The 23,079-nt window shown below is 50.0% G+C and overlaps 2 protein-coding genes across 2 annotated transcripts in view; one reads left to right on the top strand and one right to left on the bottom strand.

Annotated features, from left to right (window-relative positions):
• Positions 1-3,830, top strand: part of PAK5 (p21 (RAC1) activated kinase 5) — a 141,348-nt gene extending 137,518 nt beyond the window's left edge. The window contains exons 8-9 of the mRNA XM_067294658.1: positions 515-649; positions 1,311-3,830. Of these exons, the coding sequence (XP_067150759.1) occupies positions 515-649; positions 1,311-1,466 (291 nt within the window). The 3' untranslated portion in view covers positions 1,467-3,830. The remainder of the gene's footprint in view (positions 1-514; positions 650-1,310) is intronic.
• Positions 3,831-10,787: 6,957 nt separating this feature from the next.
• Positions 10,788-22,865, bottom strand: LAMP5 (lysosomal associated membrane protein family member 5). The gene is made up of 6 exons (XM_067294165.1): positions 22,850-22,865; positions 21,257-21,429; positions 20,806-20,937; positions 20,619-20,724; positions 18,742-18,930; positions 10,788-11,258 (listed from the first exon to the last, which is right to left on the bottom strand). Exons 1-6 carry the CDS (start codon positions 22,863-22,865, stop codon positions 11,080-11,082), a joined length of 795 nt encoding a protein of 264 aa, XP_067150266.1. The 3' UTR covers positions 10,788-11,079.
• Positions 22,866-23,079: the final 214 nt, after the last annotated feature.

Genomic DNA, 23,079 nt, shown 5'->3' on the forward strand with positions numbered 1-23,079 from the left:
ACTCAGGTAGAGTACGTGCTTGCATTGGCCTTTGGGTCTCAAATGGTGTCCGGGTAGTCTTTAGTATTCAGTAGAAAGAGTAACCGATTTCACAGCAGCTGAATTATACTTAACTCTTCCACTAGCTGCACAATTCTGTAGCATTACAGAGCCCACATGGGGTAACTCCTCAGTGGGTGTAAATGTGTGTAGCTGAAATGAAATGCAGGAGTGATTAGTCAGTTTATCAAACTAGCATAATTTAGCAGTGATTCCAGTGGACTACAGTCACTTAAGCCAGCTGTGGATCTGATCTGTAAGTTGTTTCTAATTTATTTCTTGAATGAACTTACAACTCAGAAGCAAAAATTGTTATCTCTGTTAAAAAAAAAAATTACTAGATGGCTCACCAGACTGTTGGCTTAAAACAGATGCAAACACCAGATACAGTAGTGTGAGCTAGCTTTGAGGTTTACAGGAACCCAAATGTTTAGCCCATTGCCAGCAGTGTTTCTGAACGGATTGTATGTTACAGGTGGATATCTGGTCTCTTGGTATCATGGTAATAGAGATGATAGATGGAGAACCTCCCTATTTCAACGAGCCACCACTCCAGGCAATGCGCAGGATCCGGGATAACTTACCGCCCCGGGTGAAGGACATACACAAGGTTGGAGTTTTCATATGTGATATGGGTCTTAATGTATTAAGGTGTAGTAAATTCATAGCCTAACACTGACATAGCCTGAAGGATAAATTGTGCCTTTAGGTACCACACGGAGCAGTGGGTCCTGCACAGAAGTCATGCTGGGAGGAAGGGAGGTCTAGGCCACCCATAAACGGCCTTTCTGTGCCAGCTGCTGGCTTCTTGTTCCAGCCAGTGACTGAGACAAGAGCTGGGCAAAGACTGCTGCGCCCTGCACTTCCCACCCTGGTTGAAGATTAGACCAAGTCAGCAAGTGACCCCCTACTACATGTCAGTTGGTGCATCAACACTCGATGCCAAAACGTGTGGTTACCTCCCATTTCAGTCGTGCTTCCAGGTGATTTCAGAGCTGAGCCCTCAGTGGTAACATAGAGCATGTTGTGGCTTTTCTCACATGCCACACACAAAGCTACACATACCTCATGTGCTGGTCTATGTCCCACTGATAGCCCAATAGTTTTAACAGTAACGGCCTATAGGAGATGTGTGGCCCTTCAGATCAGTCCATCTTATAGCTGTATAAGGGCTCAGTGTGCATTTTGCCTCACCGCAAAAAGTAGTTTGCAGAGAACAGCATAGGAAGGAAATGAATATCTCCACTCCTAATGCCAGTGCCGTGTTGCAGGTCTCCTCGGTCCTCCGGGGCTTCTTAGACTTGATGCTGGTGCGGGAGCCCTCGCAGAGAGCCACAGCGCAGGAACTGCTGAGACACCCCTTTCTGAAGCTGGCAGGGCCACCTTCTTGTATCGTGCCCCTCATGCGGCAACACAGGCACCGCTGACCCCAGCGAGCTTGCAGGAGGAGGCCAGTACAGAGGCCGGGTGAAGCCTTGCAGGAATCCTAGAGGGCTTTTTGGAAACCATGGGAAGGGACAGCCAAAACCTCGTGAAGGAAGAACAGCTCTGTGAAAATAATGCAGTGTACAAAAAAATCCCGAGGTGCTCTCTGGAGCTGTGAAGGACCGGTGAACTCTCTTCGCTGCTGATGGGACAGCCACACAGTGACATTAAGCACTGTCCCACGGAAGGACTCTTCCACGGGCAGTTGTCTGTTCAGCTTTCCGCCATCAAAGCAGAAGGCTTCAGATACCAACATGGTTGGAAAGATAATAGAGGATAGCACAACCAGAGTGAAACACCTGAATTTTATTGCAAAAGTAAAGGATATGGCACTTCTATTTCAGAAGAACACTTTTCTGGCAAAAAGCACTTTTTATCTCAGTCATAGCAGTGTAATGTATTTTGAAATGAATTTGTAATTTTCTGTACAGTACTTTTTGATAATTTGCAGTACTTTGTCATGTAACCATCGTGCTAGTTGAAGTAATAAGTGTAACTTAGCAAGAGTTTGGGGAAAAAAAAACTTTCCTACTTTTTTTAACCCTTTTGAAAATAGAAAAAAAAAAAAACTTTAGGAACCTAGAATGTTTGGCAGATTTTCCATCGGGTTCAGTAGAGTTCACTTCTTACCTTTACAGCAGTTTAAAGAGCAATGAGAACTAACAATACTAATACAGTAAGGATTTTTCCAATCAGAGCACTGAAAGTATTGTTTTGAAACGTTACTCGGCGTTACTAGATCTGAGGGAATTCTCGTTGCTCAGTGGAAATCAATACTTCTGTTGAATGTCACAAATTGTTTGGTTCTCTTTCATTTCCTTGTTTCTAGAGCCGAGGGAGCTAACACATCAAACATACCTCTGTTCAAGGGTCGTCTTCTGATGACATGGTGGGTTCTTCATTTCATGCTGTACCGACCTTGCTATCACAAGGTCAAGCGTGTCACCACAGAGTCTCCATTTATTATATCACACTTTGAAAGTCAAAATGGACTACAGAAGTCTAATTACCAAGCGGGTATTCTCCAGATTTCAAACAGACTGCTGTAATATGTTGCGAGATGTTTGCCATAGAGAAAAAGTTGTGCTGCTGTCTAGACCTTTCTGAATGTTGATACAACAGTTGACTACTATGATACATTTTTGTGTTATTTGTTGGATGAACTTGCATGTTAACTGTAGGCCTAAATAGATTTGCCTTTAAAATTTTTAGAAGTGCTTCATAATTATTTCAATGATACATGAATTTTATTTATTAATGATTAGTTATTTTTAATTATGTATAATACAAAAGCCATGTTTTCCCAATTTTTTTTCTTACTGACCTCATTTTACAATACCATTATGAAATACAAACCCAATTTTGTGAAACACAATTAGTTTATTTCTTATTATGGAATTTCAGAGTGACTAAATTAATTGCTATTTATTGTTGTAAATTATAACGGAACTTGTAAAACTGGCATGAGCTGTTTCTTAGTGATCTTCCTCCTGGACAAAAGATTTGCCAGTAGTAAAGAGCTCCTTTAGTACTGCCCCTAAAAAAAGTTAAACATTTGAAGGAAGAGGAAGAATGAAGAAGTTACGAAAGGGAAGATAAAACCAAATAAGAATTCGAACACTGAATAAATGTCCTTAAATATGCATATTGTATTCCCTGCTCCTTTCTCCTCTCAACCTTATTTGCACATTTTAACTTTACATCAGTGCCCTCTCCTAGAAAGTCCTCAATGCGATTTAACAGCTCTTTGACGTTGGAGGGAGCCAATGTCACTAGCTAACCCCAGGGTCTCAGTTCACGGGGTGAGGCCCAGTGTCACCGTGGTCCGTGCGGGACCGCCACCAGAGCAGCCCCTTCTCCTGGGTCTCCGCAGCGCCCACAGCGGGTCGTCCCCACTAATGAACATGTGGTTCCTTCGTTCCCCGCAATTCCTACAAACCCATCGTCCCGGGACGGACCCGCAGAAACCTTGTAGAGGAAACGAAGGTAGCTACAGGATTTTAAAACTTGTTTGTATTTTGTAGTCTTGGCAACTCAGGAAAAAGGCTGCACCAAGAAAGACAATGACCTACAAGTGGAACCAGAATATTAGCCACAAAATTGAACTTTTTTAACCATCTTTGAATAAAAAAAGGGGGGGGGTGGATTTTTTTAATATTCAGCACATTTTAAATGGTACAAGTGGAGAATTTTCTGCAACTTTCTTAGCATTCAATATTTTAAACAGTATTCATCAAGTTTACTGAAAGTTTTGTCAGCTTAAAAGTTTTTTTCTTTTGTGAACACCAACTACTGGTGAAAAAAAAATGCACATGCAAATGAAAAAAATAAATAAATGTTTTCATTTTCAGTGTGGTTTTCTGTGCCTTTTTTGTATTTTCTAAGTTTCAGTCAGTTACACAGTACATGGCCAAACAACAAAAAGAGGTTCCTTGTAATCTATTTATGTAGCTGCCACTAGCAATTTTTACGTGTTAGTGGCCGCAGATGCTTGGACCGGGTCCCCTGGTGCTCACCCCAGCTGTGTACTGCCTCCCTGGGCAGGGAGTTGCTGGGCAAGCCCGGCCTTAGTGAAATTCAGAGATTTATCTCTGATCTCAGCATTAGGAAAAGCCACCGGATCCCAAATAAGACCCGTGCCCACCCATCAGCTGTGGGAAGTTAACAGTCAGGAGCCAGTGGCTGTCTGGTTTTAGGTAAAAATAGGCTGATTTGTGCTCTGCTGATTGTATTTATTAAACAGCTTAAGATATCTGAAGAGCAAAACAATGCTTTCCAGCTGTAATTTTCCAAAGTAAAAAGGAAGGTATGAGAAATCACCCCCCCAAAAAAATCTTAGGGTCAATGAATTACCCTCTTGGTTGATGTCACTCTCATTGCCTGACCGCCGATGCTGAATTAAGAGCCACGAGTAAGAAGACTATTAAGAGTCTGACCGTGCCCCTACCTGCAATTAAGAAAAACAGAACTAGTAGTTACTTCTAAGTGTGGGTCAGACTCAACAAACAAGAAACAAGAGCTTGGGAGAAGCATAAAGCTTATATAAAAACCCCTATAGGAGTGAAAAAAAAAAAAATTGCATTAAGGGGGGAAGTGCAAAGGCTTAGAGCATGGAGTGCAATGGCATGGAGCAAAACCATGCAGCCTTTTACACAAAAAGAGCAAGCGCAGGCTGGCTGCAAAGTCTCTGTGGCATCCCGTGATGATGAAAAGAAAAAATCAAAGAGGTGAAAATGGAGACTAGTGGGAAGAACCCATTTATGAATATGATTTAAATACTAATGAGCCAAATACACTAAATACATCACCCGAAAAGGAAAACGAGGGGGGGGGGGGAAAGGCGTGAAACAAGCGTGCAATTTAATGCCGCTGCAATAGTAAATATTGCCAGGGTGAGGCGCAGACATTGCAAGCTGACAGCTAAATTACACAGATTACACTGCTGGCGTCACAGCACGAGAGTGGCTATTCCCAGATCCCCAGGGCTTGAGGGAATCTGGGGCAGGCGCAGGCCACAGGCACAGCGCTTGCAACGTGCAGAAGAACTAGAAAAAGGGCTGCAGGCCTTGGACCCCAGTATGGCCGGGGACATTTTTGCCACCCCGTGTTTCCTGCGGCAGAAAGCCAAGCTTCCCTGCGATAGAAATCGCCGGTGTGGTGAGTCAGGCGAAGTGAAGAGCGTAGCTGGAGAGATGCCCATGGCAGCACAAAGCACCGGCTGCTTGAGGCTCTCTTTGGGCATTAAGGACTTGTATTAGAGAGCCCCCGCCTTAGAAAACACACAGTTTCTTACATACACACACACACAGAAGCCCTTTCACTGATCAGCGTGCCTGCAGCTGGAGGAAGCATCCAGCCATACCCTTGCGGTCCGTCACGCAGCACCTAAAATCACGGGGCGGGCATTGGGACTACCGCGCAGCATTGCATGTGAAGCCCTCCAGAAAGGTGATCTCCTCTGAAACACATGCACGTGTTTCCCTACCCCGCCGGGCCTCGGCTGACAGGCTGAGCCCTGCTCACCCCCTCCAGCGCCAATTTGTCCATTTTGCTCTCGACCAAGCTCCGGGGGTGCCACCCTGTCCCCGTCACCCATGACGTTGCCAGCAGCTGTTCACCCCAAAGGCTTGGTCATCTGCTGCCCTGGCTGATGCCCAGCTCCACATATGTCCCACTACCCGATTGCGCTTATTCCCGCCTGTCACTAAGAAACTACAGCTTTTTCTGCGGTCGCCAGTTCTTAAAGTATTCACAGATACTCATAATTTTTACAGCAGAGCCCAGGACATTCAATGGTTATAATCCCCCCCCCCCCGCAATATCTTCATAACTTATCATTAAAGTTCCATTCAAAAGTACTTTATAAGTCATTAACAGCTGCTTTATCAAGTGGTTAATTATTACAGGTCCTGTCAGAGCCTACCATGGCGATAGGTTTCTTGCATTTATCGACCTTCCACTGGTGTGTCCATAGACATCTATAAAGCAACTGGTCAAGTTTGCAGCTAGCTCACGATGACCCATATCTGAATGAAAGCTGAATAGAAAATCATCTCATAATAAAGTGCTGCCATCCTCAAGATGATGCAATAGTTTGGGGTGGTGGAGTTTGATTAGAGATGGATGGCCTCCCTTCCCCCTCCCAAATAATTTTTCAAAAATACAAGCTTGCAAAGCCTAAATTGATAGAAGATTCAGATCAAATTCAGCACATAATGTTTGGTGAAAAAAGTGGAAAGAACTGAAGGACTTGAAGAATATTCTTTCAACATTTTTAAACAACTTTTTTTTTTTAAACAAGCTATGTCACTCTGGGGTACAATGCATGCTACAGTTAAACTGAAATTATCGTTTCCATTTCCACCCTTCTCCCCCCAGAAAAGAGAAAAATCATTTCAGGCCGGCAAGAAATTATTTTTTATCTTAATTCAGAAAACCAAAAAATTAATTGCTGTATTGATCCAACTCTGTTCCTGGCAGTTTACAGAGGCTTTCAACCTGAAGGCTGATGCTGAGCACCAGCTAGGAAAGCATATATCTCACAGGAAAAGCAGCAGTGGGTCTTAAGACTAATATTAGCCCATTTTTTGCTAGAGGATTTGTAATACACCATTATGGCACACTGAACATGGGATTGTGGGGGTTTTTTCTCTGTCCTAAGTCAACTTTGACTTTTCAATGAATTTTAAAAAGTAAAAGTCAGAACATTTCAGCTAGAAAATTTCTAAGACACTTTGTGTTTTAAAAAAAAAGTGCTTCATTCAGAAATGTTGCTGCGATGCCACATGTGCCAATACTCAGGAAGCAGCAGGATCATTCAGCATTCGAGGAAGGTTTCTTAGCAATGAACGGAGAAGACCACGTTTTCCTTGGGAGGCTGAATGACCTTAAATGAGAATTTTTGGCCTCACATACATTTTTGGAAAAAGAATCTCATTGTGGCAACATGACGAGCTCACTCACGTCCTGCAAATGGGGACACAACAAGACCTAGAAGGGGCCAGCGCCTACCAGCAGTTTCCTTGCACGAGACACAGCAAACCCGATGATCTTCATGCAGCAGCTCCATCCGCCAGCCTCCATGTCACCTTCAAACAGAGCCAGGTAAGCCCTGAGCTGGTGTTTCCACCCGGGGCTAAGAAAGATTAATTGTAGTCTGTCAGATGCTGCAGACCGGTGGGTTTTGCCCCTTCCACTCCAGTTTGGTTAAGGAGCCGTCAAAACGGCTAAAGTCTCTGTCAGCCCCTCGTTGGCTATGGATCACCCTTCCTGCCACTGAACCAGCCCTGCAGTTTAATCACTGCGGGTTTGAAGGAACGGCAACGCAGACTGGAGTCCCACCAACAGCTACTGGAAGGACCCTCTTTATGTCACCGCTTTAGAGTTTAACCTGCAAACTGATATGCAACTAACCCAAGTTTTGCAAGGCAAAAAAAAAAAAAAAAAAGTGAGGAATGGGTCCTGATGAATGTGAAAAGAGAGCAGAAGCAAACCCTAATGGGCTCTCCTAGAGAAATAGATACCACAGAGGAAAAACAGGATCCTCCTCCTCATTTCCCGTTGCTAAACCCTTCTATTCCCCCATTTTTCACAGCCAACATCCGTACCCTTCAGGTCGTTCATGGCTGTGGTAAGAAACACTGGTCTGGTCACACAGGGCTCATTATATTCAACCAGATTTGCCGAAATTGCTCCTGCTGCCTCCGAAGGCTTTCAGCTCCTCGGGAGGAAGAGGCCACGTGGAGGCCACGACCTCACTGACTGGTGCTGGGCTTGCAGGCGGCCGCGGAGGCGAGCGCCCCGGAGGGCAGCAGGAAGGTTGCCAAAAGCCATCGCACCGAAACGCGCCATGAAGAACACAAATGACAACTGAGGGGCTCATTTGGCATCTGCCATTCATCCGTTTGCTTCCCCTTTTTTCATTTTTTTAAAGCTGGGACATCAAAAAAGGGAGCAGCTGCTCGCAGCCTGGCAGGAGCTGGCTCCCGGGCAGCCTTTTTGGCTGGAAGGTGGACGAGAGTGAGGCCTCACCAAGCTCATGAGCGCCACTGTTATGGCTGCACCCTTTCATCCGTTTATGCACAGGCTTTGCCCGGGTCCCCACCACCCCCTCCACCAGCTCCAGGCCACCGTCTGCCCGGTTCCTGCTCTGCTCGAGAAGCAACCCTGCTCTGCACCTAACAAGCAGCAACATTCACCAGTCCTCCCTCGGCGACGTACGCGCTTGTGCCGCCAGATTTAGGATGGTTCATCGCTGCTGGGTCGAACGCCACCTCTGGGTCAACTACCTCTGTGCATCAGTCAGACCCCGGCACTGCCTGGCAAACACATCCCATGGCGCCATCACAGATAACGCTTCCGGGGCCCTTTGCGCCAACGAAGGAAAACGGCCCCTTGTAGGGCACCTCTCATCCGACCTCACTTAGCTGCCTATATTACTTTTGCCCTAAAAACACCTGTTTTTTGGTTTTTGGGGTGGTTTTTTTTTTACTATTAATCAGTTTGCTGTAGGCCGTGACACTTGGTCAGCTAAAGCCCCTCCAGAACACCTACATTTGCGAGTTTTATAAGAAATGGACAACACCGCAAGCACCACTAGTGCCATAACTTTGCTTCTAACATCCAAGAGAAAAACAAACAGGCGAGTTTGACATAGATCAGACACCATGAATAAGGCATGACTAAGGTAAGATGCCTGCTACGTCCACCTTCCTTTTGCCCTTCAACAAGCAAAAACTTGTGGAGGAGACTGCAGCATTAAAAAGCAGTTCATTTGCCCTCTTCCAGCTCCCAGCTCTGCATATTATCTGCTTACTGGTCTCCCTTATGTGCTGCAGCCTGTTTCTCCAGTTGTCACCTGCCTTTGCTGGCACCTGGTGAGAACGTGGTGAGTTTTATCACATTGACCATACATTAGCCATGAGTGCTGCTTATTGGTCCTGCTCTTTCTTTTTTCATTATTTTTAGAATATATCATTATTCAGTTTTCACTTGGCACACAAGCGGGTGAGGGAAAGGGATTTGCGGGGAGGGTGCTTGGGGGGGTTGTTGATGGGTTGTTGGGGTTTTTTTCCCTAAACTTTCAAACTGTCTTCTCTGATGCCATGAATCTTGATGAAAATCATCTACCATCCTGAAAAGACACCTTGGGCTTCTGCTCCCATTTGCCGCCAAAGGGGATGCCTTTTAGGAGTCCCCCACTTAGATCCAGTCAACATAAGACAAAAGTCTGGTTTACACTGGTGCTAGTGACTGCACGTTCGGCAGGCAGGCCAGTCAAGCCTTAAAGCTGCCAAAGTATCCAACAGATCTCACTTATCACAGGTCTAGGCTGTACTCCCACACCATTTTTTAATTTTACCAAGTGATCCTCTACAACCATGGCTGGCACCACTGAAATCCAGGTGGGAGTCAATACAGTCAAGAGCAACAGTCGCGCCTTCACTTCAGCATAGGGGTATTCCATCAGTGTAATTTACATCTGCTTTTAGGTTTCAGCTACATTGCCAAGTAGCTGAAAATCAAACCCTAAATTAGACACTTTTTCTGTAAATATGTGCAAGCACAGGTAATTGTTTCAACATTTAAATTAATATTTTTCTTGGCTTATTACCCTATTTTAAGCTGGAGGGGGACAGTTTGTATGAGTCACTGGTTGGATCAAATCAGTATGAGAAAAACATGGTATATTCCATACATTAACTTAACCCGAGGTCTGGATTAACTCTTGCTGAAGTAACACCAAAGCCAATGGAAGTCAACAGTTTCAGTGGAAACTGGATGGGACCTTAGCAAAATATGCCATTTCCCACAAAACACATAAGAAAGAAACAGTTAAGATATTAGAAGAATATTAGAAATAGCCAATAAATCACAGAATACTTAGCCACCATTATGTCTTCTCCAAACCATTTGCACCAAAAATACTGCTAGAATAAAATCTACATTTAACATCCATTCAGACTATGGACTCTTACACCAACCCCATTAGATATCATGGACCTTTCTGCTCTTGGGATCAGTAAAAAAACATGTTGTCATTTCAAAATGAGAAGGCAAATCAAGTATTAGATATGTACATATTTTAATTCATTTTAAAAATGGTCTACATTTAAGGAGAGATTTCAAGGGTTGCCTTGTATTTTTTCTGTTACATTAGATTATACCTGAATACTCTGCATAGTGACTTTAACATTTCTGTTTTCTTTTTTTGTTTCATCGTGAAAATAACAGTTGCAGGTAGCAATGTAACACCTCAAAGACAATCACAATACGTGCAGGATGTCCAGCCAGAAGCATTTCTCAGTTGACTTGCAGTAGCATGGCACTCTATAATTTGTGTATCAACGCTTTTTTTTTTTTTAACTTTTAATTTAGATGTGTCTCAAGAAGCAAAAACAAACTTTCTTCACTGAGCCTCAAGTATCTGGTCAATTCCTCAGCTGGCTGCAAGCTGCTTCCCTGGAGTTACTCCAGTTTATGCCAGCTTGAGGACCTGGCCTGTATTTTTTTCCAAAACACACTTGTATTCCCTTCATGCTTTCATTAACAGGAGTGCAAATTTCAGGAACGTGGTTCGGGTTCCCTAGTCGGGGGACCTTGAAGGAGTCTGTGCGATGGATCCTCCTCCCCAGTCCTGCTCCCTGCACATGCGTGAGCAGAGAGGGCTGAACACGTGCAAAGAGCAAAATACTGGGGGTGAGAGTCCTAATTTGGGACTAAAAGAGGCTAATTTTGCCTCCAGTGTTTTGGCATGTGAAGTATTTCTGTTTCCATGTGACTGGCCCAGTTGCTCTAAGAAGGTATTCATACCACCCACTTTCATAGGCAATAGCCAGACTCCAGAAATTAGATGCTCTAAGTCACCTTGTGGAGACAGCTGGGTCTCTCCACTGACTATATTGCAGCCCAGCCGTAACTGGGTATGTCCATGAAATACCTAAGATTAGGTGTTGTGAATACCCTCTCTTGCTCCAATAACGTTTCCTCGCCCATAGAAAAAAGTGCTTTTGCTTTATCTACCTGATAAATATTTGGGCTGCTCAATCCTGTCATCTATCCCATGTGTTTGTACTGAGATCTGTCTCGAGGAATTTGTACTTGATTGGCTGTCAGTTTGTGGTGGATATGGTAAACGCAGAGGGTTATCACAATAACCAACCCCAGTATCAGACCCAAAATCAGAGGCAGAGTTTCTTCCAACTGCTCCCGCTGGTCCACTGGGCATTTATGTTCTGCAGTTAGAGAAAGAAAAGGAAATAGAAAGAGAGAGAGACAGAAGTGAATGATAAGACGTTTCAAACGTTAACTCCCACCGCAGTATGAAACGGCCTTCCCGAAGAAACAACCCGCGATGAATCATGGCACCACTCCAGGGATCCCTGCAGAGCAAAATCTGCCTCTGCAGCAAGGGAGCAAAGCAGCCGTCTCGGGAGCCCCCGGGACAAAATCAGTTGCTTTGAAGGCAACTGCAGGCACCATCCCAAGGCCAGGTTGGTGGGAGCAGGTGATACCTGTTACCGAGCCAGCTGCTGCCCTGGAAGGAAACGCTACCAGGCCCATGAGCTCCTCTTCAAGCCTGCCCTGCCACACTAACAGAACCATGACAGGGTTGAAGACGGGACAGCATAACTGCAAGCTTCCTGACCACGGCTAAAGATCTGCTCTGCTCATTTAGTTATAGTGACTAGAAATATGGTAAGGTGAGGCTTCAATGTCAGTAATTCATAATTCCACATCAGACTTACCCTGTTCATCATTAAAAGATAATTTTCTCTCCCTCATCTGCAAGATGACTGAGATCTAACAGTGCTTTTCCCACCTCTCCACCAAACCTGAGCCAAACCTTCAACAGAAGATTCAACTTTGAATCTGCATCAATTTACTCCTGCTGGTGGTCTGCCCTAGGGACCCCTGTCGTGGACAAAGCCTGCACGATTTCACTGAGACTGAGAGTGGCCAAAAAAGGCAGTTCCTCCTGAGCTCAGCCCTTCCATGGCCACGTGTTTTCAGCAGTAGCTTCCCAAGAAGATGAGCCAAAACAACGTATGTCTGCTCTGCGCGTCAGGCGAGACACAAAGCTTTCAGCTCAGTCCCGTAGGTGGTCTGTAAGTGCCGCGGGGGCTGGCTCGTCTCTCTGCAGTGATGGTGCCGTGCTTCGCAGCAGGGCAACGGGAACACCCCGCCAGCACTGCTGTAGAAAATAACAACAGCTACAAAGGGAAAATACTTTGACTGCTATTTAGCTTGCAAAGGCAAGGTCACCAAAGTCAGAAAATACTAGACAGCAAGTTACTCTGGTAATTTCAGTTTGGGATCCTTTGGCTTACACATTCTACTACAGGCATTAACGACACGATCATGTTTTACTTTTTTCCACAGGAATCCTGCTTGTCCATGACTAAGGACAGCAGAGCTGAGGGTGCCGAGGTGGGACAGAAAGAAGAAAAATGCCAACCCTGAAAAAAAAAGTATGGGCTAAAGGAGGGACAGTGCCCTGGATTTTCTTCTTCACAGTACTCTAAATCCTGCTGAAAACAATGAAGACATTAATTACATTCAAAAAAAAAAAAAAAAAAACACACAAAAACTCCCTGCGTGTTAGGCAACCACATACAAAAGGCAATGCTAATTCCCCCCATGGCTAAAGACGGTGCAGACAGGTGCCCTGGGCAGCTGATTGCAAGACGCAGAGATCTGGCACAACCGCTAGAAGAGGACGCTCTGCAGTCTAACTGCCTGCAGCAAAAAGCGGGCGAATCCCCAGGCCCGCAGGCACAGCCAGGAGGTGGCGGCAGGGACACCCTGCAGCAGCAGGGCACCGGCCTCCCACCGCCGTGCCGGCCTCCCATCACCAACCATGGAGTGAGCGAGGGCTGCAGAGCGGCGCAACCGGCTCCCGCAACGGCTGCGGCTCATCAAAACGGGGCGGGAATTCTGTTATGAAGTGTTTTAAACCATAAATGAAGCGAAACAGAAACAGCGAACGGGAAATGCAGTCTAAAAAATGTCCTTTTCAGTTCCAATTCCTTACTGTTTCACCAGAGGGGTGATTAATCACCAGGACTGTGCTACAGACAATTCAGCAATTGCTGCAATGCAGGCTTTTTGTTTGTTTGTGTTAAGGGGGGGAAAAAACCTCTCCTGGTTATTATTTAGCTCCCAAAATTTGGTTTCCAGAGCTTTATGAAATTCTTTCCAGTTTCGGCTATTAAGACCTACCAGCCTTGTAGCGCCAAGGCGCAGACACAGCAGCAGGTGGGCGCTCCTGGCCACCGCCTGCAGACGGGGCAGCCCAGGGCATCCGAGGTTACCTGGTCACGGTGACCTTAATGACCACGTAAAAAAATGGGTATAAGGAAGCAGCAGCCACTCTTGCAGGAAGGACTCGTGTCTGAGGAGCAACCCTACCCTCTCGGCCTGGCAGGGCAGGGCTTGCCAACGTGCCGCTTTGCACTGCCAACCCAACCACCGCCATCTCCTCCCGGGGATGCTTATTTTGCTCGGAAAGCGGTTTAGCTTAAATCCTACACAAAACTGAAATAAGCCTGGTTTAAACCCAAATGAAAATATCCACCTACGCTCAAACACCAGTTCAAGCGTTGAGAGTTTGCCCGTGCACCTTTCCTTAAACAAGAGCTAGCTAACCCAGCTCAGAGCCCCCTAACTCCAAAACACCTACTTGCATTAGTCGAAGTTTCATTGCTTTGCCCAACACACAGGGGCTGCCGAGTGCAAAACGCGCTTTTTCAGAGGACGTGGCCAAAACTTCATCGTCCACAGAAAGCCACTGCTATACTTAAGTGTCCGAGGCACAACTCAAAAAGGTGTCAATTCTTGCAAGCAGCCAAGGAAGATATTTCATTATCCTGCCACTTCTTAAAGAGGATTAAAATGACGACAGCAAAAAAGCCAACAGGGGAGACTCCAAAGCGAGGCCAGCAGTCCCCGGTAGCACAGGCACAAATCCTGCTGCTGTCCAGCGTGCCGCCAGGCAGAAAGCGCTCTGCTGCCAGCAGCAGAGGCCATCAGCACTGCAGGCACCTCTGACCCTCCGAGCACCATCCCCTCCTAGACGGACACATCTAAGTCCTCCTTGCGGAGTGGGCACCGCGGTCCAAACTCTCCCAAGGCCGCACTGGGAATCGGACAGCAGCCACGCTGGGCCCGGCAAGAAAACACGGATGAGCACCAAGCACAAACACATGCTGATTGCTCAGAGGGAAAAATGATATTTTTTAACGTTCGTACGGCATTTTCCATCCTAAGAGTTCAAAGCACTTTACAGGCACTGAGGTCTGCAGCACTGTGGCGCCGTGAGTATAACTGCGATTATTCCCTGTTGCTCAGCGAAGGAAAATCTGGAGGCGGAGAGGGGGAGGCAGGGGGGATAACGGTGTACATGAAGCCCGAGGCAGAGCCAAACTCAGAGACGCAGCCCGTTCAGCTACGACACCGACAGGCCGGAGGATGCACCACCTCCCTGGGATGCACTCAAACCCGTGCCCTCTGCAGGCAGAGTGCCCTTCCCATCGCCTCTTTCCGAGTGCTTTGCTCCAGGTCGCGGGGATCGCAGCACTTGCCTAAATTGCTAAGGGCGATGGCTAGTCCCCATTTCCCACACCCCGGTTATCCCAGCTGTCAAGCGCCCCCTCGCTTGCTGGGCCCGTGAGCCACCTCGCTCCTGCCTGCTCGCCACGACGGGGGGACCTGGCGCCCACCCAGGAGGGGCTCGACTGCCCCAAGCCTGTGCCGGCAGCCACCGGGCGAGTTTCACCTCCATCCCACAACGCACAAGGGCCCCTGGTTAATGTTAACGTCGTGAAAAGATCCTGGGAGTTCTGGTGGGTCTTGAAGCTCCCCCTCTCCCAGGCTCAGCACCTTTCCCCAAGAGCAGCAGGGAGCCTCCGGCACGGCGCGGCACCCAGGCTCACGTCCCACCACGGTTCCTGTGGCGGGTGCTTGTGCCCTGCCAGCGCCAGGCTACACAACCCCAGAAATGGGCAGATTTTCTTGCTTCAGCACCCTTCCTCGGAACAAACGGATCAGTCAGACAAAAATCGGAAAGCGGTTTTCCGCACTAGCGGCAGCAGCTGCAGGTAGGAGGACCGATACAACAGCTATCCAAACAGATGGAAAAAAACCCGTTGCCGCCTGGTGAACTTGTGCCTGGCATGACAGCACAGGGTTTGAGACAGGTCTTTATAAATGACCAGCTTAAAAAAAAAAGAAAGGAAAAAAATAAGATTGGGTGCTTTTTAAAACCTGGCCATGCACCTTGCAAAGAGGAGCTATTTGGTGTGGAGGACCCTTGAGAACATGCGGCCCTCCTTTGGGTGGCTCGGCGGGAGGTGAGACCTCCTAAGAGCCGGGTGGCTAATGCTCAGCCTTTCTGCCCCAAATTTGGTTTTGATTAGAATCAAGAGAACTGACAGTGTCTGTGGGGCTCTTCTTTCTGATTCATATGTTCTCTTGATTCAGCTCTCCTTTTACCAATCTTTTAAAGTGAAAAATGTGCACAAACATTTTTGCAAAAAGACAATTTTTCGCAAGCTTTGAATGAAAAAAAAAAAGTCCTGCTGCTCTCACATTGAAACAGGTAAAAAACATATTTTTGACAGTTGGAAGCAATGTCTTAACAAAAAGATGTTCTAGCACATGAGTTGAAACATTCAGAAAGAAAGCAATCATGCCCTGCAATTTTTTTTCAGTCTATTCCAGCCAGGAGAATGTCAGGTCTAATGATGAAACCTTTCCCTACCGTGTCTTTGTGGCAAAAGAGCACCAGCTCTCCTGCCTCTCCCAGACTCTTTGATCTAGGAGGTTTCTTTGTCTATCCTAAAATATTTTAAAATGTTATGTAGCCTGTTCACAATTAATAGGAATTTCGCCTAATGGGAAATTAATGAACCACAAAGGAGAAGGCAAATTACTGTAATTTAGGGTTGGCAGGAACTCTCAACCCCCACAAGGATGGTGTGAAACACGTTTTGCTATGCATGTGCTGAGCACACGCCGGTCCGCGGACAGGGGGATGCTCCTGGGGGAAAAGCGACAGAGCCGCGCATGAAACTTCACTATTCGATGACCTCCCTCAGGCGTTGCTGACCATCTTCTCTGTGTGCTCTCTGCTATTTAACGTCCAGCAGAATTAAATTAAAAAAAAATCTGTCATTAAATAACAACATAAACGACTGCAAAGCTTGACAAGGAGATAACCCCCGCTTCCCTCAAAAGGAGGAATTCTCCACGTGCATCTCACAATCGCTAAGCCAACCTGGGCCTCATCACGTCCAGGATGAAAAAGAAAAAGCAAACAACAACAACGACGGAAAAATAGGCTTATGACCTGAAAGCGGAAGCAGATGAGTATATCATGAAAAACTCAGGTAGGCCCCTTTGGCAATGAAGTCTGAGTTTGGTTTGGTATCACACAGACACGATAGCTAAAACTGAGTCCAGATTCGCACACTTTAAATATTTAAATATTTTCCTCACTCTCCAAGGTCAGCACAGTCACACTCCCAAGTGTAGGAAGCCTGGATCCGCAGGAAGAGGGACAGGAAGAAGCGGTGCCAACCAAAATGGCAAGAAACCACGAAATTCTGCCTTTTTTCCCCCGTAGCCTATGCAAAATGCATGGTGCTACTTTGACGGAGAAAGGACTTATTTGTGCCCACTGATAAAACCTACGCCATTCAGTACGGGCTTTGCCGTGAGTAATTCAGCCGTCTAGAGCTCTGCCAGAGCCAGGGTACATAATAGCATATATTTACTACATCATTTAGAGGAATGTGAGTCATGAGAGTAAGTGCTCGGCTTTGTAGTAAGTGTTGTTTTTTTATTGCATTTTAAAGTATTTCCCACATGCAAAATAATAAAGCCCCATGTTTTTAATGCTAGGTTTGAAAATAACACTGCCATTTTCTAGTTTGTTATTGAAAGATTTGGCGATTACATATTTTATTTGCATCTTGTTTGGGTAATAATAATGGAGTTAATTAATCTACTAAAACTGCACTATGCAAAGGGGACTAGTCTTGAAGTCCTAATTCAGGTGAACACGCTCATACTGCTTCATTCAACCTGAGGAAAAATGCAGGCTGAAGTCAGGGAGGAACTCCAGGTATTCCACGGAATAAAAGAAAGCAAAATTTGGCTCAGTAGAAATTTTGCCTGGACTGGAGAGCGAGCTGGATCCAGCCACACAGAAATGCCATGGGTGAAATTCCTACTGCACCCAAACTCACAGCAACGTCGCCGCTGACTGCAGCGAGACCACAGCTTTACCCCTTTGACGAGGACAGCGAGGGTTAACTCATGCTTTCTTCTATCCGAAACGTTAAAGAAACCTTACAGGAGGCCTAACCTCCCACGTGTGTGGTATCGGAGGCGCCCCGTGCACCCGGACGGGCGGAGGAGCCGTCGGCAGCGCGGTGCCTGCTCGTCCCCGGCTTCTCCCGCCCTGCACATGCAGCACAGCCGCTCCTCGCAGCATCGCGGGCCATTTTCACTGCAGACCGTGATCCCTCTCTCTGCTCTCAGCAGGCCACGCGGCGGGGAGCGAGGGCGGCCCCCAGCCTGCCGCAGCCCCCGCCAAGACCTGCAGGGAGGCATCCTCACCCCGCTGCGCAGCTCGCCTCTCCCCCACGGCAGGGGAGAGAAAACCTTGGGGGCTGGGGGAGAGCGCGATGCGCCCCGGGCCACCGAGGACGCCCATGGCCAAGGGGCCCATTAGACTTTCCCGAGTCCCACTTGACTGCCTCACGTGTTTCCCCGGCAAGGCATGTCCATGATGCACCCTGTCCGGACTACAAGGCTCTTCCCAAGTGCTTATGACTCTTAAAAGTAAATTGCAAGGTGCGCAGCTCATCATTTCAGAGAAGACTCAAACCGGTGGGGCTCGAAGGCCTTCTCCTGCTGAGCTGCTGCCTCCATCCTTGTCTTGCCTCCCTCCTGCTCGTGCTCCCGCAAGCGGTTCCCCACACATATGTCCCCCACTACCCACGTACCTCCCAGCAACTTCTACACTGCCGTGAGGGGAGAGACAGGCCACGGTGGGGTATTTAGCTTTAACCTGCCTAGCACAAGGACAGAGACTAGAGCAGAAACTTCTCGCCTCAAGCAAGAAAATGCACAGAGTGCCTGAAGGTCCCTCGCTGAAGTCACCGTTACTGTGCCTTCACCCGTGCTACGTGCGTTAATCGCGTTAAAGCCAGCCTATGTGCACTGCGAGCGTTTTCTCCCACAGCAGCCCCAGTCTGACCTAAACATGCAGCAGTGCCTAAAGGAGCCTTAGGAGCTGGGCCAAAAGCCCCTGCGCTGACGGCGAGGAGACCAGCAACGCTCTCCAGGTAGCAGGCAGCCCCAGGGTTTGCTAGCAACCCGGCTAGGCGAAGCCTTACAAAAGCCAACGCACACGCAAGGAGAACCAACGCACGTTAACAAAACCACAGCTGTTTAACCAACGGTTGTTTAACCTCATCCCCACTGTCCCCCTCCTGCCCCAGGGCAACAGGCTGAGCTCGTGAAGGCCTTTGGGGGACCACCAAGGCAGGCAACCGGTTGATGGGGCTGGAGTGAGAGCGCTAACAACACACCGGGAGGAGGAGGCGACACTTTAACAAGGCTGGGACCAAAGTGCCCCCAGGGCCGCTGAAGGCCCTGGGAACGTGAGCGCCCAGGGATGCAGGGGCAGGCTGTCACCTTGCGCCTCACCTTCACTGAAGACAAAATCCGCGCTGATGTCAAAGGGCTGAATGCGGACTTCGGACAGCAAGAGCTCCACTGACTTCTGGTGGTCACTTGAGACAAGGGAAATGGTCTGCTGCGCTTGGCACTCGTAGGACTTGCCAGCGGGGGTGACTAAGGCAGAGAGCCGGTGAGAGCTGGCTGTGTGCTTCCCGGCTGTCCAAAGAGCAGAAACAGGAGAAAAGTGAGGCCCTCCCCTCCTCTGGTGGACTGACACGACTAATAAATTATTAGCAAAGCTAACAAATCGAACACCGGGCTGATGTGGCGGGTTTGCAGCACGGTGGCCGTACACTCTGCTGCTCTTAAAGCAGCAGCTCCTCGTGGAGCAGGAGGTGCTTTCTCGTGCCACCCCACCGCGCCACCCAGCCTTGCTCACCCCGGGCACTTCCAGCGGCTCCAGGGAAATTCGTCCGTAAGCGGAGAGAGCCGGGCCCACCGCACCGCGAGGGGCTGCCGCACATGCAGCTGTGCCGACTAGGGCGTGCAGAAAAGGGAGACGGGGCTCTACCGCTCCTCTAGGCTATGCAGTACCAGTTGTGCTGATTTAACAGGATTGCTCTAAAGCCCGCAAAGTCAATGGAATTCTTCCCGTGGATGTATACACCGATATAAGCTTCAGATCGGACTCATACTCTCCACATTTGAGAAATAACAATTCCTGCAGTTATGCACGGGCTCTGAATTCAGGTGGAAGGGAGCAGTGCAATTTGGGGACCTTACTACAGAGCGAAATAGGCCGTAACGTCTTGCCTGAAAATAAATTGTGACCATTTCGCCCAAGTATAGATTGCAAGAAAATATTTTCTCATTACATAAAGAGCATTTTTATAAACCAAGGCCGAAGCATGCTCGGCAAGGTGGAATGAGGGATGTCCTTCGCCGTGCTGCTCATCTGCAGCCCTTTGTTCCTCACCCTGCATCACATAAAGGCAATCGCCGTTTCCCATTTGCGGTGGGTGTACGATGCTCATACGCCATTGCGGGTTGGGGACATAAACACTAGGGCGCAAAACATTTCCATGTCCAATGTGTCTTATGCCATAAACTCGTAATGTAATAATAAACGCGTAATACGCTGAAGTTTGAAAATCTTGCTGAAGAACGACTTGCTGATGAGAGAATTTCAATTTTCAGCACAAGACAACTCATTTCTGAGGAGAAATGAGGTAGAAACAAAACAAAAGCCAAGAGCATGCAAAGCTAGCGAGAAAAGAAGAGCCTCTCTGGTGTAGAGGGGTGTAAGGATATAGCTGTGCATGTCGATCTCAGTGTTTTCTGGGGAAATGGCACGCTTTTTTCATTGAAACCAAGGAGAAAATTAACCTTAAAAAAATAATAAGGTGCCGATTCCGCAGGAAAGGCAACAAATCTTTTTCAAACCCTCAAAGTTCAACGCAAGCCACATGACGCTGCTGTGAAATAGCGAAGAGGCTGAGCCGGGGCTGCGGGTTAGGGAGGCAGGAGCATGAGGAAGAGGCGTGAGGGGGACGGGGAGGGGGGGTGTGTGTGCAAAAAGCAGCAATCCTCCTGCCCCAAAATCACAGAGGAAAAAAGAGGAGGGGGGAAGGGGGTAGAGATATACACGGATTTATCTCAGCAAGGCCGGCACAGCTGCCGCCTTGCACTTGCTCGCCGCAGCCCCGGCTGCCCCCGAACTCCTGGGCCCGCGGGCACAGGGGGCCGGGACGCCTGGCACACAGGCTGCGGGGGGGGGGGGGGGGGCAGTTAAAAACAAGCCTCCAGGGCGGGCAATGCCTGCCGCCACCTCACCGCCGCCGGGATTTCGCTCCCCCCCCCGCGCCGCCCCATCGAATCCCGCTGCCCGCCGCGGCCGCGCTTACGGCTGACGGCGTCCTTGAAGTAGGTGCGCTCGGCGGTGTCGTAGGCGAACTGGGTCCGCGCCAGCCTCCAGAGCGCCTCCGGCCCCCGCGACGTGTTGTGCCCCTCCTGCGAGACACGGGCCGCCGGGGGGGTCAGCCGCGGCGCCCGGCCCGGCCCGGCACCCCCCGCCCCGGGCAGCCGCCTTACCTTCACGAAGAAGAGCCGCAGGGTGTAAGCTCGGTCCAGCCAGGAGATCTCGAGCTCCGACTCGTTGGTGCCGCACTTGCCGCGCATCTCGGCTCCCCGGGACAGCGGTATCTCGGCCTGCTCCGTGATCAGCTGCAAAAGCGCCGCGGCTCGGGGGGCGCCCGGGCTGCGCGGCCGCCCCGGCCCGGCCCTCGCCGGGGAAGAGCTTTGCACGGGCTAAAAGCCTCCGGCGGTGCTAGAGGACTTTCCAAAACTGCCGGCGGATTCCACCCCCCCCCCCAGCCCGGCATTGCCGTGGCAACGTGCAGCGGCGCAGCCAGAGCGCCGGGATTGCCGGGCTGCAACCCCGAGCCGCGGCGGGCCGCCTGCCGCCGCCTCCGCATCTCCCCGGCCCGGTCCGGCCCCGGCCCCGGCCCCGGCCCCGACCCCGGCCCCGGCCCCCTCCACTCACATCCACGTAATTGCTGGCCCACACGTCGTAAGGGACGATGAACTTCGCGGCAAATTCCGCCATGAGACACGTCGTCCGGTTCTCCCGCACCACAAAAATGTCCTTTTCGGGGTTCGGGGAGAGCCCAGAGAGATTCTCAACTTCTTGCTCGGCGGCCAGGCGGGCGGCGGCGTCTGCGGGCAGAACGGCGCTCAGCGGCACCGGCCCCGCGGACCTTTGCCCTGAGTTTCTGCCTTCCCTTTCTCGCCTTCCCCCCCCCCCCCCCCCCGCCGAATTAATCGGCTTTATTTTAAGAGCAAGAAGATACCCGGTCGCGATGGGGCATCCCGGTCGCGACAAGATAGAAAGTCGCGATGAGGCAGCCGGCCGCGGTGCAATAGACCCGGCGCTAAGCAGCGGGGTCTGTTGCACCGCGACCGGCCGCCTCATCGCGACGGGGCTCCGTATCGCGACAGAGCGGGCTTGGCGGTACTCACGCAAGAGGAGGAGCAGTCCCGGGACGCGCGGGGCAGCGCGGCGCCCCCCGGCCATCCTCCCCGCTCGGCCGGCGGCTGCGCGGCCACGGGATCGGCTTCCTCCAAGCGGGTCCGCTCCGGAGGAAAAGAAGAGGAGAAAGAAAGAAAGAAGAAGAAGAAGAAGAAGAAAAAAAGGATTAAAATCACCGCTTTTCGTTGGGAGCTGCACAGGCTGCAAAACCACTCCGCTGCGGCGTGGCGGGGAGGAGGGATGGGGAAGAGTGCGTGGGTGTGTGGAGAGGAGGAGGGGGGAGACGTCGTGCCAGCGGGAGCTGATGAAGGCGCCCACGTCGAGGGACGGGGAGTACGCGGAGGCAGGGCGGAGAGGAGGGGGACCTCCCCCCCCCAGCTCCCTCTCTGCTCCGGGCGGTGCGGAAAGGAGCCCGCTGGAAACCCCACCGCTCTCGCCGCTCGGGGCAGCGGAGCGCCGACGGCCCCGTAAAGCGGCCGGGGGCCCCGCAGTGAAATGCACGGCTTGCCCTCCCTGCAATGCACCGGTGCCCTCCCTGCAATGCACCGGTGCCGCTTCCCGCGCCCGGCTCTGCCTGGCAAACGGGGCTGGCGGAGCCGCCGCGGCGGAGGTCGGAGCTGGGCTCCGGCGTTCAGCCCGCTCCCTGCCTGCCACCGGTCGGGGGCCGCCTGCCACCGCTGCCGATGCGCCTTCACCCCAAGAGAAAAGCCCCAGCCACTGCAGCGGGTTTCCGCAGGTGCAAGGCGGGGGGCGGCAGGGCCGGCGGCCGGCAGCGCCCGAGCCCCGAGGCGAGGTGATGGGCTGGGGTTGCGGCTGGGCACGGAGCTTCTCCGACCGCCTCCGCCGCTAAAGTCAGGAAGTGACGGGGGGGACACAAACACAAAGATACCCCCCACAACATCCAACCCCCCTGACCAGATATTCCCCGGGCGGGGAAGGGCTCAGTGGGGCCCGTGGCCCCCAGAGGAAACCGGCTCCGAGGGGGCGGCAGCAACTACAGCCCCAGTGGGCTCCGGGGGCGCTGAGCCAGTGCTGGCTGCACCGGGTCCCCCTGGATCCCCCCGGGTCCCCCCCTTTCTTTGTATCCTTTAGGTCATCACGCCCAACCTTCCCTCTTAACCATCGTGTTGGACAGCTGCTTTTGCAAAACCATTGCAGTTCCCCCGGTAATGCCGCTGCTGCCAGAGAAGGAGACAAGCCAATAAAACAGGACATTTTACGGCTGGGTCTGCTATGGAGGAGGGGTTATCTAGTCCAACGCTAGCTGCTCATGGATCGTTAGCAATTTCGTTGAAGACGAACAGCTGCTTAGTGTGTTAATTTAGGAGGAAACGCGC

Source organism: Apteryx mantelli, chromosome 3, assembly GCF_036417845.1.
Source record: "Apteryx mantelli isolate bAptMan1 chromosome 3, bAptMan1.hap1, whole genome shotgun sequence".
Lineage (NCBI taxonomy): Eukaryota > Metazoa > Chordata > Aves > Apterygiformes > Apterygidae > Apteryx > Apteryx mantelli.